The sequence below is a fragment of the Herpailurus yagouaroundi genome, unplaced genomic scaffold, assembly GCF_014898765.1.
Source record: "Herpailurus yagouaroundi ecotype Mexico unplaced genomic scaffold, PumYag 159, whole genome shotgun sequence".
Lineage (NCBI taxonomy): Eukaryota > Metazoa > Chordata > Mammalia > Carnivora > Felidae > Herpailurus > Herpailurus yagouaroundi.
The window spans coordinates 34,440,969-34,459,883 of NW_024412400.1; the positions used below are offsets into that span (position 1 = coordinate 34,440,969).

An 18,915-nucleotide genomic window follows, 5' to 3' on the forward strand; every position below is an offset into this window, starting at 1 on the left:
ACACACACACACACACACACACACACACACACACACACACACACACAATGGAGTATTACTCGGCAATCAAAAAGAATGTAATCTTGCCATTTGCAACCACGTGGATGGAACTAGAGAGTATTATGCTAACCAAAATTAGTCAGAGAAAGACAAATATCATATGACTTCACTCATATGAGGACGTGAATAGACAAAACAGATGAACATAAGGGAAGGGAAGCACAAATAATATAAAAACAGGGAGGGGGACAAAACAGAAGAGACTCTTAAATATGGAGAACAAACAGAGGGTTACTGGAGGGATTGTGGGAGGGGGGAAGGGCTAAATGGGTAAGGGCACTAAGGAATCTACTCCTGAAATCATTGTTGCACTATATGCTAACTAACTTGGATGTAAATTTAAAAAATTAATTACTTTAAAAAATAATAATAAAATGCACCCCATTTTGGAGCACCTAGGTGGCTCAGTTGGTTCAGTATCTGGCTCTTAATTTCGGCTCAGGTGATGATCTCATGGTTTGTTGGATCGAGTCCTGCACCCAGCTGAGCGCTGAGAGCTGAGTCTGCTTGGGATTCTCTCCTCCTACTTTGCTTCTCCCCCCATTTCATCCAAAAGAAACTATAATTGTTGAACTCACACTATAACAACACAAAAATAGCTGCAGCTTATACTATTAAATGTATCACAAGTAGCTATGCCTTCTGGTTAAATTGCTATTCTAAGGAATAAAGCCAAGGCATGAATGCAAAGAGGAGTCAAAATACCTTTTTCTACTCAATGAACACTAAGGTCTATGGTTCTTGACATATCTGAGATTTGAGATTTCTGCTGTAATAACCCCTATTATTTACTAATCAGGAAAATACTTTAGAAGAATTTGAAATAAAAAGGCTTATTTTTTTACATTTATTTATTTATTTTGAGAGAGAAACAGCATAAGCAGGTGAGGGGTAGAGAGAGATGGAGTGAGAGAATTCCAAGCCGGCTCCGCACTGACAGATGTGGGGCTTGAATGGACCATGAGATCATGACTTGAGCTGAAACCAACAGTCAGATGCTTAACCAACTGAGCTACCCTGGTGCCCCGAAAAGTTGCTTCTTATGTCGATAAAGTTCAATTAAAATGAGAGTAAAGAAGAAACATTAGGTAACAAGTTTAATTTACATACTACTTTAGAAATCTATTCTATACAGGTCTGGTAGTGCTGGTTTTTAAAATACAATTGATTTGAATATTATTTAGTGTGATATCAAATTTATTTATTTAGAATTTTTATTTCTTTTGAAAAACAGAGAGAGAGAGAACATGAGCAGGGGAGGGGCAGAGAGAGGGAGAGAAAGAGAGGATCCCAAGCAGGCTCTTCACTGTCAGCACAGAGACTGATGTGAGGCTCTAACTCATAAACCGTGAGACCATGACCTGAGCCCAAATCATGAGTCGAATGCTTAGCTGACCGGTATATTATCAATTTTTAAGGGAAGTTTATTCTCACATAGATTAAGGAAATAAAATAAATTAGTTATTCTCTGAGAATTTGCTTCAAGATTTTCTCATAAAAATCAGCATCAATCACACGTGAAGCAATGATGCCAAGCCTGAAGATAAAACATATGACAACTTAGCTCTCTTAGAATATAAATTAGCAAAGCCCCATTTTCAAATCCACGAGATACCCTCCAGATTGCCAAGATAAGCAGTTTGTATACTAAGGAAATGTGTTTAGAAATGGAAGTCCTTGGTATAGATTCTACATAAATAACAGTACCTTAGGAAGTCTTCCTAATAGTAATATTCAACATAAATTATCTGTTCTTTGAATACCAATTCTAACAACAGCAGTGACTATGTCTTTAATCCCTGAATATGCTGGGCAAGCTTTAAGGACGTTTCACATGCTCAGATTTACATATGAATGCATTTACAGCCGTTTTCAATTGAAAAGAACCTCAGAGAACCATTATAATTTCCTCATTTTATAAATGAGAAACCTGACTTCCAGAGATACTATGTTCTACCTGGTCAGTGATGAAGCCAAGACTAAGTAAGAGTTAGCTGGCTCCACGCTCAGTGGTCTTTCCACTGAATCAAGCTGACAACAAATATGTGACGTTTGTAAAGAAAAAGTTTTTGTAAAGTTTCATTATAAACATGTAGAGCCAAGAACTAACAATTCAATGATTTTCATACATAGTGGCCTTTAAAATAATTAGCTTACCTTATCAAAGGGAGGATAATAATAAGGTTGTTTTTTATTCTCTGGGAATTTGATATGCAAAGCTGTTGCATTTTCCGTATATGGATTTGTCTGAACAGTTCCCATTGGATTCAACATTTCTTCAAGTTCATCTAAAATATGCAAATAATTTTGATTCTTAAAAAATGTTTTTGAAACTAAACTAAAATTCTTAATAGATTTCAACCATGAAAATTATTTTTAAAGTATGCTACCTAAGGAATTTGTCAGATAATTTTATCAGTAAGCCTCTAATTTTCTGTTAATACTTGACACAAGAGTTGAATGCGTTTACACACATCTCTAAAATGAGAAAGTTTACAAAAATTAATACGTACCTCACATCTTCCTTCAAATTTGGTAAGAATTCTCAATCTTGAAAAAGACTTCATTGGAATTGCTTCCCATCAAAATAACGTGACCCAAAAAATTTTCCTAACTTCATCACATATAGGGATTTCTTATTTTCTGTGGTCACCACAGTACCCAAACTGTTATTTCTGAGGGTCATCAATGACATTCTTTTGAACAAACCTAATGCTATTTGTGTTCCTAGATCATTCCATAACTGCTGATACAGTTAAACACCTCTCCAGTAGTCTCTGCAATACTCCATTCAAGTGGTACTGCTATCAACTGCGTCTTTCTTCAAGGCACTGCTCCCACACTCTAAAATGGTCCATTCACAGACTTTTGCATAGGCATCTTACATTTCAATGCTCTCATAAAACCCCGGAGTTCATGTAACTTTCATTTCACAGATAAACTATTAAAAAGACATTAAACTCAAGACAAGAGAACAGAATTAGCAGTACATCCTCAAGTCTCCCATCTGCAAACTAGTATGTCCTTCCTTACACTGATTTTTAGCAGTTGTTCTCTAAGGAAACAAAAGATAAAAATCCATTGTGTCCAGGCCTAATATCCAGATACTATGCACACTTGAATTATTTACCAATGCTAGAAAATCTTCACAAAGTATTTGCAAGTTTCAGGTCCTGATCAATTCTTTGCTCATGTTTAATATTGTCAAATTTCATAGAAGGAAACAATTCTCATCATTTATAACACTTCTAAATCAGATTTCTCAGCAAATTAAAATCTTATACTTATGGTAGCATTATACTTCCTTGTCCTATAACATGCAATCTATCTAAACTAAAATGTACCATTTTAGTATTCTTATCAGTCCCAAACACATAGAGGTAACCTTGCTTAAAAGGGGTTACAAAAAGGCACTCTAATACATTATAGAGAGTATGAATTGGTACAGTCTCTACTGGAGAGCAATTTGTGATTATTCATCAAAATTACAAATGTATTTACTCTTTTTTATTTTAAAATTCCAAGTTTTTATTTTTTTTTAAGTTTTTATTTTAATTAGAGTTAGTTAACATAGAGTGATTTATCAGTTTCAGGTGTACAATAACAAATGTATATATTCTTTAACACAATAAACCCATCTCTAGGAAATCTTACACAAATACCTACACATAAGCAAGGTTATTCATTGTAACACTTGCTTAAATTATCAAAAGATAAGTCTACTTTAAAAAGCATCAGCAGCACTCTAGATAGATACATAAGGTTAAAAGGGCAAGAGCAGAACACTGCACAGAAAATGCTACTTTCTTTCAGAATGGAAAAAAAATAGAATATTTCCTAGTGTATACATGAAGAAATCGGGAAAGATATAAAAGCAACCAGAAATGTGATTATATAGCCTTTAGTGATGACCTAGGGACTCTAGATAATAGATTATTTGAAAAAAAAAAAAAAAAAAAAAGACTATTTGTATTTCAGCCTCACTCCTACAGGGATAAAGTGACAATTCTAGAGTTGATACATGCAGAGAAAATGTGTTCATTTATTATTTTTCATGTTATATTTTGTTACAGATGAAGTCAGGTTCATGGTATGCCAAGTTAATACTGTCCAAAATCATCAATTCTGCCAAAAATACGAGTCAAGTTGCTTGGAGATTCTGGAGAACATGTGTGACTCTAAATTAAGGTTTTGAAAGAAGTATAACTGCTGAAATGCATAACTTTTACTGTTATGACACTCACAGTTTCTCTTAAGAAATGCATAAATGCATACTATTCTATATTTTGGGAATAACATGATTAATAAAAACTATTACAAGTATATGTAGGAAAGAGCAGAAATTAAAGAATATATATATACACATAAAATATTAGAATATGAGGAGTTTTAAATACGTCTGTGAGGAACTGATTATCCAAAACCAGTTTCTCAGATGGCAACTACTAATAAATGAATATTTTCAAACGTCTGTCACCCACAAAGTAATTTTAAAATGCACATAAGTTCACAATTTTATTAACTGTATTAATGAGCTATGAAGGCAGGGGGAAAAAAAGAAAACCACTATTACAATGCAAAGCTTACACTAAAAACTTCCAACATTCAAAAAAAAGCAATATGGAATAATGGAAAGAGTCAAGCAATCTTTTGTATAAACCCTGGTTTTGAGCCAATTATGTACGACTGACCAACTTATCATCTCTGAGGTTCACTTTTCTCATCTGTAAAATGGAGATAAAACTATCTACCTTATTGGGGTGCTCTGCATAATATTTAAGAAATACGGACAAATTATAGCTCAAATTTCGCGTTAAAGCCAACTAAACACTTATTGTATTTTTACTATTCCTCCCATGTTAGTGGATGTGCCTTCTATTAGTGCAGTAAATTTAGTATGACTAGGCACAACAAAGGTTGTTATAAGACATTGTTTTTTAGGACAATTTCTCCAAAACCTGCAAAAATAAAATGTTTAAAACAACAACATATTCATTAAGATAACAAATATATTCAGATATAAATCACTTTTTAAACATATTAAAACAATCTGTGGGAATCTGTTTTAGAAAGAATAATAAAGATATGAAATGAAGGTTTCTTTACTAAACTAAAAGAATAGTGAGTCATAAAGAAACAGTAACTAGTCCACATGCCAAAAGTTACTCTTTAAGGATTAGGATATAAATCTTACCAGGAAATGAAGACCAGCTGTGCAATATTATGTCTCCAGATCTCAACTGTCCTTTAAAGTCAAAAACCATTGTATTTACCCATGCTACAGGATAATGCTGTTGAAAAAGATACCATTGCATAAATACGCTGAAAATGAACTTTAGCATGTAAATGTGTACATGCCCTTTGTTTCAAAAATTTAGTTCTAGAAATTGCTAGAGTTCCCGATGATTTCCAAAAAATCATCCAAAATAAAACAAGACATACATGGGAAAATGTTCAAGATCTTTACAGTGGTTCAAGAAAACTCTGAAAGCCAATTAATGTCTCATGATAAAATAACATATCCAAAAAACAGTATTTAATGTATAAACATTGCAAGTGTTAAGGAATTTTTAATGATTCAAGAAAATATGCGTGATATAATGTCAGGCTATATGTTTTAAGAGCTTTAAGCCTAAGTAAATCTTACGTAGGAGAAGGCAATGTATTCTGGTATTGTAGGATTTATTAATATTTCTAAAAAGGAAGTGCCAAGCTCACAGACTTACACAGGTATCTAGACCAATTAACTTGGTCACAATTTACCAAAAATACTTATAAATAGTCAAAAGCTTTTAGTAAAATTCTGTATCAGTGGAAGAAAAAACACTGAGGAAATAACTCTTCTGTGACTTTTACATCCTAAAATTTATTTTTTTAACTATATGGTAATAGCCACAAGAAAAGCCTTGCATTCTCACAGTAAAAAATAAAGGATACAAATACACATACATAAATATAGTAACCAGTTTTTTTAAAAAAGTATACAATTCATGCCTCCATGCCTTCTAAACTTATAAGAAAATGAAAAAGACCTGACTAAAAACAGGAAATGGAAGATGAGAGTATCAGAACAGGTACACCATCCCTTTTCCACAACCTCAAAATCTAACAACCTCGAAAAACTAAAGGTCTGTCCATAACTCATTTGACAGTGCAGGGCACCTCGGTGGCTCAGTCGGTTGAGCATCCATCTGACTTCGGCTCCGGGCATGATCTCGAGGTTCATGAGTTCCAGCCCCACATCAAGCTTGCTGATGTCAGTGTGTAGCCTGCTTTGGATCCTCTGTCCCCTCTTGCTGCCCCTCCCCACTCACGCATGCACGCAAGCGCTCTCTTTCTCTCAAAAATAAACCTTAAAAAAATAATAATAATTCATTTGACAGTAAAACATGGTCAGAAATGGCATGAACTTAACTGATACTCTTCATTTGTCTCATTCAGTATGGAAGTCACAGATTTCACTGTTGGATACTGATGTGTTTGATTACAGATTTGTGCTCCAGATCCCACAGGGTGTGTTGAGTGAAGTGTGTTGTGTAATCTTTCTAAAATTCTGAGTGTTCAAGTATAGGTGGCACCTAGAATTTTAGTTAAGGGACTGTGGACATATAATTTTTTAGATCTTTTCATTCATTTTTATCTGTATCTTTTTAAGTTTATTTATTTTGAAAGGGGGGGAAATGAGTGAGGGAGGGGCAGAGAGAGGGGGACAGAGAATCTAAAGCAAGTTCTGTGCTGTGAGCACAGAGCCCGACCCAGGGCTCAAACTCACAAACTGTGAGATCATGACCTGAGCCGAAGTCGGACGCTTAAGTGACTGAGCCACCCAGGCACCCCTCACCTCTCTATTCTTAAAAGTATAATATTTATAATAGAACACTTACAGTAGGACATTTGCTAAAACAAATCTGCCAGAAGAGAAAATAAATAAACAGAATATAAAAATGGATATTTATTGTCTTTTTAAAATCACTTCTTATGGACCAAAGTTATATGATAAAATTTCACTTATATTACTCAATTATTTCAAAGAGTCTTAAAATCATTCCATTACAAAAATTTTTCAGTAGTGCATAATTACCACTTTCCCAGATTTCCGGATGGTCTGATATTTAGAGGGATTAATAGTTTTAGTCGATTTTTTCGTTTTCACTTTATCCAAAACTGCATAAATAGCAAAACATAATCGAGCCATTCGTGGCAGGTCACAAATATTTATATCAAATTCCAGTGGTTCATTCCAAATGTGATCATTTTTCCCTGATATCTCTGAGCTTACGATGGTTTTACACAGGAGTTCGGTACCATGAAAAAGGCCAGCCCTGACATGAACCTATAATGAAGGAGACAAAAACAAACACAGATTTATGAACACTGTACTAATGAACACCTCTATTTTGAAGAAAAATCGTATATTGGGAGAAGGAGCATACCAACTCTAGGAAAAACCTTTTGTCCACAGAACCATCAGGCTATAATTAATCAGTAGATACTTCACTGAACTGTTATTTTAACCTATTTTTCACTTAATCCAAGAGGTCTCAATGTATGTATAAACAGATCTACAGAAACCAAGACCATAAATATAAAAACTATTACTATCATATGCTCACTTCCACTGACTTCATTTACTCGGGATCTTGTCTTACTCTTCTGCAAAACTGGAAAGGAAGTGATGGATGGAATGTCTCCCAAGTCTCTTCCTACATTTAAAAAATTTTTATTTTAGAGGGAGAGAGAGAGTGGAGGTGAGGGGCAAAGGGAGGGAGGGAGGGAGGGAGGGAGGGAGAGAGAGAGAGAGAGAGAGAGAGAGAGAGAGAGAGAGAGAATCTTAAGCAGGATTCAATCTTAAGCAGGTTCAGCATGGAGCCTAACATGGTGCTTGCTCCCACAACCCTGCAATCATGACCTGAGTGGAAATCAAGAGTCAGAGGTTTAACCAACTGAACCATCAAGCGCCCTTATTTTCTTACTTTGAAACCATCATCAAGCCTACACTGCGTACAAGCCTATACTGTATAAGCTTAAATAAAAAATAAAATAACAAAATACAATATATACTCACTAAAAGCATATTCACATTTTGACAGTACAAAGAAATGAATACAAATAAAACTAGTTGTACTATGATAGTAAGAACATTGGTGACTTATCCTTCTCTTATTTTCAATTATATTTTACAATGTTATCGTTAAAATACTTTAAAATTGGGGTGCCTGGGTGGCTCAGTTGGGTAAGGGTCCAACTCTTGACTTGGGCTCAGATCATGATCTCTGTTATGAGATCAAGCCCTGTGTCAGGCACCGTGCCCAGCATGGAGCCTGCTTGAGATTTTCTCTCTCTCCTTCTGCCCTCCTCTGCTGGAACTCTCTTTCTCTCAAAAACAAACAAACAAACAAACAAATGACACAAAATAAAATACTTCAAAAATATTATTCTAGAAAGCACCAAACAAAATAGCTGGATGATCTAAATTTAAGATCCTAAATACAAGCATAACACCAAATGCTCACAATCAATCTAAAACTCATAAAATTTAATGCAAATATGAATGAAAATGGAAATCATTTTTTGTATTACTTTTTAAAAAAAACATTCAAGGTTATATGTTTTTAAACAGTGTCAAAAGAATAAACAAATAAATAAAAAATAAACAGACATGGGGTGCCTGGGTGGCTCAGTGGATTGAGTGTCCGACTTTGGCTCAGGTCATGATCTCGCAGTCCGTGAGTTCGAACCCCGCGTTGGGCTCTGTGCTGACAGCTCGGAGCCTGGAGCCTGTTTCGGATTCTGTGTCTCCCTCTCTCCCTCTCTCCCTCTCTCTCTCTCTCTCTGCCCCTCCCCTGCTCATGTGCTGTCTCTCTCTCAAAACTAAACAAACATTAAACAAATTTTTTTACATAAATAAAATAAACAGACACTGTCAAGACTGAGTAGTCACAGCCTTAAGCAACTTTTAAGTCTATGTCTACAGTACTTTAAATGATATTCCCCTGTGTTCCCTGAAATAAGGCAAAAAGTCTGGAGATTCTTTTTTTACTCTGTAAATTATACGATAATAATTATGAAGAAAGATTTATACAACAGCACTTTTAGGAAATCTTTGTATTTACCTTTATGCTATACTCAAAGTATCTAAACTATAAGACACTTACTAGTATTTTTAAAGGCCAAGACAAAATAGGAATAATAATTATTCTGTAAAGAAAACTGCAATTGCCTATAAGAACCATAATTATTTTCTCCTAAGCACTAAGAATTGGCCCTATCATGAAATGCTCAAAAGATGGAATTTAGTGTTAGTAAAATTGTATGGAAGATAGGAAGAGCACAAAACTCAAGATTATGAAGTTTTCTTTTCCTCCCTGAGATACCTCAGGAAAACTGAGCATCAATTAATGAACACACAATGAATGGTAATTTTAGTTTATCAGGAGGTTAGGAAAGGTTCCATCACTATGCACTAGTCATTATCTTTTTCTTTTTTTTTAATCAGGAAAGTGCAAATCATGTTTATTTATTTTTGAGAAAAAGAGAGACAGAGTGTGACTGAGAGGGGGCAGAGAGAGAGGGAGACACAGAATCCAAAGCAGGTTCCAGGCTCTGAACTGTCAGCACAGGGCCTGATGAGGGGCTCAAACTCACAAACCATGAGATCATGACCTGAACCGAAGTCAGATGCTTAACCAACTGAGCCACCCAGATGTCCCTCTTTTTTTTTTTTGTTTTAATGTTTATTTATTTTGAGGGAGAGCATGCTCACCTGCATGCATGGGACGGGCCGAAAGAGAAGAAAAGAGAGAATCCCAACCAAGCAAGGTAGAGCCTGCTTGGGATTCTCCCTCTCTCTCTCTCTGCCCCTCCCTCACACTCACCGTCTCTTTCTCTCAAAAATAAATAACACACACACACACACACACACACACACACACACACACACACACACACAAAGAAATGTGTACTGACGCCTGTCATAACAGGAGTCTGGAATTGAAGAAGTATCTGGGCTACAGGCAAAGGCTTATGAATAATAAGCAAAGGAGGTACAGTTTTTCAATTTTCTTTCTTTTTTTTTTTATTTAAAAAAAAATTTTTTTTTTCAACGTTTATTTATTTTTGGGACAGAGAGAGACAGAGCATGAACGGGGGAGGGGCAGAGAGAGAGGGAGACACAGAATCGGAAACAGGCTCCAGGCTCTGAGCCATCAGCCCAGAGCCTGACGCGGGGCTCGAACTCACGGACCGCGAGATCGTGACCTGGCTGAAGTCGGACGCTTAACCGACTGCGCCACCCAGGCGCCCCTCAATTTTCTTACAAAGAGCATATCAGTAATTGTTTTCCAAGATGTGAAAAATCCAAATGAGAGGGGAAAAAAACTAAGAGGTGTTGAGGCAGGGCCCACATGCCTAAAGCAATCAATCCATCTGACCTCCGAGTTTCTTGACCTCAAAATCTCCACAGTACTTCCTCTCCTTCCCCTCGGCCCCACAAACCCAATCACATGCAGAATCTGACTTTGCCACACCGTATCAACTCCAAATCACTAATTGCTACATCTCACTTTCTAGCCACTTCTTCTAACTCACTCTGACACTCCCACAGGAAAATCCCCTTGCCCATTTTTAGCCTCATTTCAATGACCAACACCTCCCCTTCTTTCCCCATCAGCTTTGTCCGCCTTTGCCTTCCCTAAAACTCTCTGCCAATGCCGGTCTCTCCCTCTGTCACACACAACTGAGGTCCATACCCTGAATAAACCTAATCACTTGTCTCCTCTCCATACTATATGTTTTTGGGCCAACCAGCACCATGACTAACCAGTCTCAAATGTAAAATTATTGTTTCATCACTGCAAGAACATTTCTTACCATTACTTAACTGCTGAAAACTTGCATAGCCATTTACTCTTCTATAAGATGAGCCTTCCTCACATTCAATAAAAATATTAAAAATTTTAAAGCCCTTATTTAAGCTCCCTTTTTTATCAGGTTTTCTGCTACCTAAAGACGACGTGCTGTGATGGATACCTCCTGTTGGTCAACCTATTCTATTGAGAAGTTATAGAACATTAGAACAATGAAATACTAGTCCATTATTATTTATAAGATAAGGAAAGCAAGTAATGAGGAAGATCAAATTATGTAGCTAATAAAAAAAAAAGGAATCCAATACTCACCAAATATAGATAAATCACTGTTAATAAATTATGAAGTCAGATCACTGTTACTAAATTATGAAGTCATGTGGGTGGGGAAGATTGAAGATGGCAAATATGCTGGGATGAAGTAAAGGGGTTAAACAGTATTTTTCTTCCAGAAAAATGCAGGTTATTTCATTTGCACCAGATCCTCCACAAATCTCCATGTAAAGATGTAGGTGGGGGTAGGGTGGGGGTTTTCATCTATTCACACATGAACCCTGCTTATGAACGTCATGTCCCTAAGACTACTTTAATTCCACTATAGGCTCACCTGATGATCAAAGTATTTATGCTTGGATTTCATATCTATATCTGACCTTACATAGGCACAACAAAGTACCTGCTGCCTAAACCTTACCCAAAACCCAATCTGGGGAAAAAATATGCATTCAGAATTTCCTGAAAGACACACAGTACATTTATTTCTTTGGGAAGTTCAAATATTACCATTCAATTAAACATAAACCATCACATGGTTGAGTATAAAACTGAGAGTGAATTACTTTTGTCTCTTACAGAATAACTTTTCCTCAATTGTACTTAATATTATATTTTAAACCTACCCAGTGAAAGATTCTATAGAAGAAAGATACGTGAAACATTATTTTACCTACTGTAAAGATGCTGGCATGAGTGTTGATGCCCACTTTACTTCCCACTGTGTTTCCTTCATAAGGAGCCACAAATATCTCTCAATTTACAACAGTATCAGGATGAGCTACAAACACATGAATGACTAGTTTGTTTATCTTAAGAGATTCTGAATATTATAACTGATCATGTTTTCTTTGCTTTGACCATGAGGTATACTACAAGAAAGCAAAATATGTAATCCAACATCAAGCAGTTACAGAGGATCTTACTATAATACATACTTACCGTGAATCTTGCTCCTGACTTTTTTGACTATTAAGTATTCTCAATTATTTTTTAAAAAGTCAAAATTTTGTATAGGGTCTGTGTGCGTGCGTGTGTGTGTGCGCGCACATGCTGAGAGAAAGAGAAATGGAGACAGATCAAGTACATGTACACTTAGCTCTTACATTTGTGAAGATTCAATAAATCATAAGTAAAACAAAACATACAAAAAACACATTCTGGGGGCGCCTGGGTGGCTCAGTCGGTTAAGCGTCCGACTTCGGCTCAGGTCATGATCTCGCGGTCCGTGAGTTCTAGCCCCGCATTGGGCTCTGTGCTGACCACTCAGAACCTGGAGCCTGCTTTGGATTCTGTGTCTCCCTCTCTCTCTGCCTCTCCCCTGTTCATGCTCTGTCTCTCTCTGTCTCAAAAATAAATAAACGTTAAAAAAAAATTAAAAACAAAAAAACAAAAAACATATTCTGTATCTTTTGTATGATAGGATGTAAGGTAGGAATTTCAGGATAAAAGTGACATTCAGTTCTTACTTTCGGTAACCCTGAACAGTTATAAGTCTTATGAATTCTATTACCTTTTACATATGAAATAGTTTATTCAAAAAATAACAAGTAGACTATAAAGAAATAAATGTTTCTCAATGTTTTTGTGATAAAAACAAGCTACTTACAATAAATTGCTGAACTGGAAAAATGTTAGCATCTCTTGGTTTTGACAATATTTGAGAATAAAAACATATAGGAGTCCACTACATAATTACTCAATAAATGTTAGCTAGTATTGAAAGAACCAAAACAAAAACTGCTAGTTATAATTCCATCAACCAACTTCTAACAGAATTGAGATATAAGGAATGAAGTAAAACTATGGATCAGTTGGATATAAAGGTAAAAAAACGCAAGTATAATGAACTTGAAAAGTTCTGTACTAACTATAAACAAGAATAGCAAAGGGTATGATCTAGAAAAAAATAATAATAAAGACTCTAACCAAGACATGGTAACAATAAAAAAAGAGACCCTGCATATTCTGAAAAAGTGTTGAAATATTACTCATTATCTAATTATAATTAGTCAAAGTGTGATTTAAGATCAAGTCATTAAGATTATATCTACTTGAGAAATCTGGTAATTCACTGGTTAAAAACGAACAAGAGGGACGCCTGTGTGGCTCAGGTCACAATCTCACAGTTCATGGGTTCGAGCCCTGTATCGGGCTTTGTGCTGACAGCTCAGAGTCTCCCTCTCTCCGTGCCCCTACCCTGTTCATGCTCTCTCTCTCCCTGTCTCTCAAAAATGAATAAATGTTAAAAAAGAAAAAATTTAAAAACAACAAACAAGAGTACTAAAAATGACCTACACTTAAAATTAAACAAAACAAAAAAACCCCACGTGTTTTCTGAACTTAGAATCTCCCATGACAGCAGACATGAAAAACTATACTCTGAACTTGTATCAAATGGAATTTTGTCAAAATTGTCCCATTTCCTGATGCTTGGTCTGAATCATCTTCAAGGTTTGAAAAGTAAAGAATTTTGGAGCACCATCATGCTTAATACAGTCATGTTTTATTGTCCAACTTCAGGAAACTTCCAAGGAAACCCTTTTTGCACAAGCCCCAAAATATGCGGAGAGCAACAGAAGGTAGGCTTTAGCATGCAGAGAACTTCCCCATTCTGCTACAGCAAGGAGGATAGACTACATTCCCAAACTCAACAATTAAACATGTTTCTGTGTTGGGCAAGACATGAAACTTTTCCCAACACTGCACCTAATTTCCTTCTTGTTCTGTAATAATGGCCACAATCTACTACTTTCTGCCTGTACATACTAGTCACAAAAAAATGTCAGTGATATGAATAGTCTGAAATTCCCACAGTTTCATGGAGTGCATCACTTTGTAAAGCAGATCTGTTCTGGCTTTTGGAAGGAATGTTATGCTACCTTTAACTAAGAAAATAAAGATGTTAGAGATCATTACATTAAAATGTATTAATTCATAGCACAAGTATTTATTTAGTGTTCCTGGCACTGAAATGAAAAGAGAAAAACGTTAAGGTAGTTTCTTTCTTCAGGTTATATATATTTTATGGTTTTAAAAAAAAAATTTTTTTTTAATGTTTATTCATTTTTGAGAGCGTGAGTGGGGGAAGGGCAGAGAAAGAGGGAGACACAGAATCAGAAGCAGGCTCCAGGCTCTGAGCTGTCGGCAAAGAGCCCGACACGGGGCTCAAACTCACAAACTGTGAGATCATGACCAGAGTTTAAGTTGGATGCTTAACCAGCTGAGCCACCCACGTGCCCCTATTTAAAAATTTTTTTTAATGTTTACTTATTTTTGAGAGGTAGAGACAGAGTGAGAATGGGGTAAGGGCAGAGAGAGAGGGAAACACAGAATTCACAGCAGGCTCCAGGCTCTGAGCTATCAGCACAGAGCCCAATGCAGGGCTTGAATCCACGAACTGTGAGATCATGACCTGAGCCGAAGTAGGACGCGTAACCAACTAAGCCACCCAGGTGCCTCTGGTCATATATTTTAATAGTTTAAATATAAGAGTGCTGAGAACCATATAACTAGTCCGGGCAGTGTTAGGATATTGGACTAATAAGTGTGATATCAGATGTACCTAAACTTAAAATTCTCTGTGTTTATCCAATTTCTGGTTCATTTGAGTTTCTTGAATCTGTTATGTCTTTTACCAACTTTGGAAAGCTCCCAGTGAGAATTTCTTTAAAAAGTTTTTCTGAACTATATTCTTTTTCTTTCTGAAATTCAGATTACCTTCTCATGTTCAACCTTCTGATACTGTTTGACTTTCTGATATTGCTGCACGGTATATGAGGCTGTGAAGAGTTTTTTCTCCCTCAATCATTTTTCTCTATTTTGTTCAAAATGAAAATTATTTTTATTAATCTTCAAATCACCGACTTTCCCTTCTCATTACATTTCTACCACTGAGTCCATTCAATGACTTTATAAATTATAAGTTACTGTATTTTTCAGTTCTAAATTTTCCAAACGGTACCTATTTTATCTTCTATTTCTTGGCTGAGATTTTCCACTTTTCCATTCCATTCAATTGTGTTTGCCCTTACTTGCAGCATTTTTATAAGTGACTTAACATCTATGTCATCTCAGCACTGACACCTGTTGATTATCATCATGCATACAACTTGATATCATCCTAGTTCTTCATATGCCAATTAATTTTAAATTGCATCCCAGACCATTCTGACCACTATGTTATGGGACTCCAGGTTTTGTTTATATCCTACAGAAAATGTTAATATATTTTAGCAGACAATGATTAGGTTAAGACTCCATGGTGCAACAAGCCCCTTGAAGCTATGGTTCTAATACCAATTCAGTCAAATTATTTACAGAGCTATTGGATCTGTCCTATGTGTGCAGCATACAGTGACCAGACTGAGACCTGGGTGGTAGTTTATGCTACAGTTCATTTCTCAAAGTGTGTTGGCAGTTAAGACTCAGATCCACATATGTACAGTTTAGGAATAAACCTGTAAGCATAAACAGCTTAAAGGGGTTGCTCTCCTAAGCTCCTCCCACTCTCCAATCATCCAAGTACTTTTTCGTTGCCTGGGGCTCCCCTTTTTTTAATCACCCAGCCAGAAAGCTGAGGCTTTATTCACCCACACTTCCTAGAACTATGCCAAATAGCACAAGAGAAAAGGAGAAAGGAAAACAAAAAAGCCAGTGAGGATCTGCCCCATTCTCTTGATACTACAACTCTTCTAAACATAGAGGAAGGTTCAACTCTCTGCATTTTAGTCCTGTCCCCACTGCTGTTGCTGCTGCCACTACCACTGCCACCACTACTACTAATGCCACAGAACTTCTTAGAAACTGGGGCAAATGAGAACAGAGAAAACAACAAGAAACAAATAATAGAGGGGAAAAGTGGGGAGATCCTCACTCTCTCTCAGAGTTAGAAGACCTCTTTCCCACTAGAGCTATAACCAGAGGGCTTCTTGAGCTCTGTGTGCACTAGTGTCATCTTCTAGATTTGGGACAGCACTGAATATGAATATGCATACCTGAAAAGTGAAACACCACAAGGCTAGGAAAAGACTGATCAGAAAGCTTTATGCTACAGAATTCTAAGCACACTTAAAAGGTCAAAAGACAGACTTCACTCACATGAGGACTTTAAGAGACAAAACAGATGAACATAAGGGAAGGGGAACAAAAATAATATAAAAACAGGGAGGGGAACAAAACAGAAGAGACTCATAAATATGGAGAACAAACTGAGGGTTATGGGAGGGACTGTGGGAGAGGGGATGGGCTAAATGGGTAAGGGGCATTAAGGAATCTACTCCTGAAATCATTGCTTCACTATATGCTAACTAATTTGGATGTAAATTTTAACAAATAAAAAATAAAATTAAAAAAAAAAAAAGGTCAAAAGATATTCAAGTGCCAGGCAGGGAGAATAGTGAATCTTCACTGAACACCTAGGATTTTCACTACAAACTGTAGAGAATCATGTGCCCCATAGGATCTCTGGGTCTGTGAATATAATGGATTCGCTCCTGTGATTAGGTTATACTATTTGACATAGCTAACTTTGAAGAAGGGAGATATTGGTGAGCCATCAAAAAGGGACCAGGCTCTTCCCCGCAAGAGATTCAAAATGTGGGAAGAATGTGATGCTTGACAAATTCTCCATTTCTATAGAGTTAAAAATAGAGCCACAGAGCCAGGCTTGAAAGATGCCTCTAGCAACTAAGAGCAATCCCCAGTCAATCCCCTGCCAAGACCCAGCAAGGCAATGAGGACCTCAGTTCTACAACTTCCAGGAACTGAATTTGACCAATAACTTGAATCACGCTGGAAGCAAATTCTTCTCCAGAGTCTTCAGAAGAAATACGACCTAACACCTGGATTTCAACCTTGTAAAACCATAAGCAGAAAACCCAGTCACACCACATCTAGACTTCTGACTGACAGATATACAAGCTAATAAATACGTACTCAAGCTGCTAGCTTTGTGGTAATTTGCTAAACAGCAATAGAAAACTAATTTAAGGGGCTATTATGAACGTAATAATTTAACAACTTAAAACAAATACTTCAGAGAACAATTATCAAAACTGACACAAAAGAAATAAAAATATGACTATATATCCATTAAAGATATTAAATTCCTAATTAAAAACCTTCCCACAAAGAAAACTCTAGGGTCAGATGGCTTGGAGTAAATCTTACCAAACATTTAAAGAAGAAATAATACCAATTCTATATAAACTTATTCAGAAAATTAATAGGAGGAAGGCTTCTCAAGTCAATTTGGGGGAAAAAAGATCAATAACTGTTTTCATGACTGGCATTTAAATTTTTTTACCTATTGCAACAATCATGTTCTACTTTTGCAACTGGACACAAATTAATAAGGAAAGTTTAAATAAAAGAAAAAACAATTACCACTAAAACAGAAAACAAAGGCCAACTGGTCATAAACACACTCATTAAAAATTAAAACCTAGCTGAGAATGTAAAAGCAAAAAACAGTCCTATTTTAATGACAGCTAACTAAAGGATCTTTAAAGTCCATTTATAAAAGCAAGTCACTGGTAATCTTTGGCAAGATGCTCCTGAATATGTCCTCATGCCAGCAAACATCTCAAACTAAGTGAATCTCTTTCTTGGATCACAAAACTATTCACTTAATTTCCTGCCAAGCAAAATAGGGGAAAATGCATGCTTTATACTTTAAGACAAAATGCCTTGTTAAGTCTATACTTAATTGTATGGGGTTCTGCAATAAATCTCCATGTGTTAACAACTTGTGGTCCACAATGTAGTCATCTATTTTCTTCCAGGAAATGGTATTACATTTTCTCTATGTTCAGCAAGTTTAAAAGAAAAAAAAGGGGGCTGAAAAAGGAGGCTGGGTGCAGCTCTAACAAGGCTGACAAAGCAGAGTTAAGCTTGCATAGGAACCTGTGACCTATAGTTTTGTTTTAAACTGTACCTGGTGAATTCCTGATCTAAAGCAAGTTCTTTTACATAATACATCAGGGGAAAATGTCACTTTATCCAGTACATCTCCAACTATTCAAAGAATACTTTAAGACAAAAATTCTTAATTGTCTTACATTAAGTCGCCATATTTTATCCTGTGCAATTGACCGATATACCTAAAATTTAATCTCCAATGTGACATTCCTTATGTGTATCAGTAAGTTATTCAAATAATGCAGATTAAAAAAAACACTCAAATCTTAACAAGTACTCACTTTTACACTTTCTTCTGTGTTAAGTTTATTTCCCTTAACCAAGACAATTTGGAAAGGGTTGTTATTTTCCCAAACATGCTGCAAAAGAATGAAATAGAGTATTTTAATTAAGGAAATAAATATTCTATGCTAGCAATGAAATCATCTTATCTGTTCTCATGTCCATTGACAAAATAACAAAAACAGACCTGTGAACTAACAACTGAAAGTCACATGTACTAAAATAAGCACCACAACCAAAGTGCCTAAGCACTTTGTTCTTGGGCAAAACACTGGCAGCATTTCAATACTGTTAAGAAAGTGACTATATTAAGCACCATAAACAAATAATATTAAAGCAAATAATATTAAAGCTTTGGATGAATTAAGAATTGACCATTTAGGGGGCGCCTGGGTGGCGCAGTCGGTTAAGCATCCGACTTCAGCCAGGTCACGATCTCGCGGTCCGTGAGTTCGAGCCCCGCGTCGGGCTCTGGGCTGATGGCTCAGAGCCTGGAGCCTGTTTCCGATTCTGT

The 18,915-nt window shown here is 36.1% G+C and overlaps 1 protein-coding gene across 1 annotated transcript in view; it reads right to left on the reverse strand.

Moving 5' to 3' along the window:
* PIK3CB (phosphatidylinositol-4,5-bisphosphate 3-kinase catalytic subunit beta) overlaps positions 1–18,915 on the reverse strand; it is a 143,325-nt gene that overhangs the window by 61,502 nt on the left and 62,908 nt on the right. The window contains exons 7-10 of the mRNA XM_040480320.1: positions 18,401–18,478; positions 7,142–7,393; positions 5,255–5,351; positions 2,218–2,348 (exon numbers count right to left, since the gene is read on the reverse strand). Of these exons, the coding sequence (XP_040336254.1) occupies positions 2,218–2,348; positions 5,255–5,351; positions 7,142–7,393; positions 18,401–18,478 (558 nt within the window). The remainder of the gene's footprint in view (positions 1–2,217; positions 2,349–5,254; positions 5,352–7,141; positions 7,394–18,400; positions 18,479–18,915) is intronic.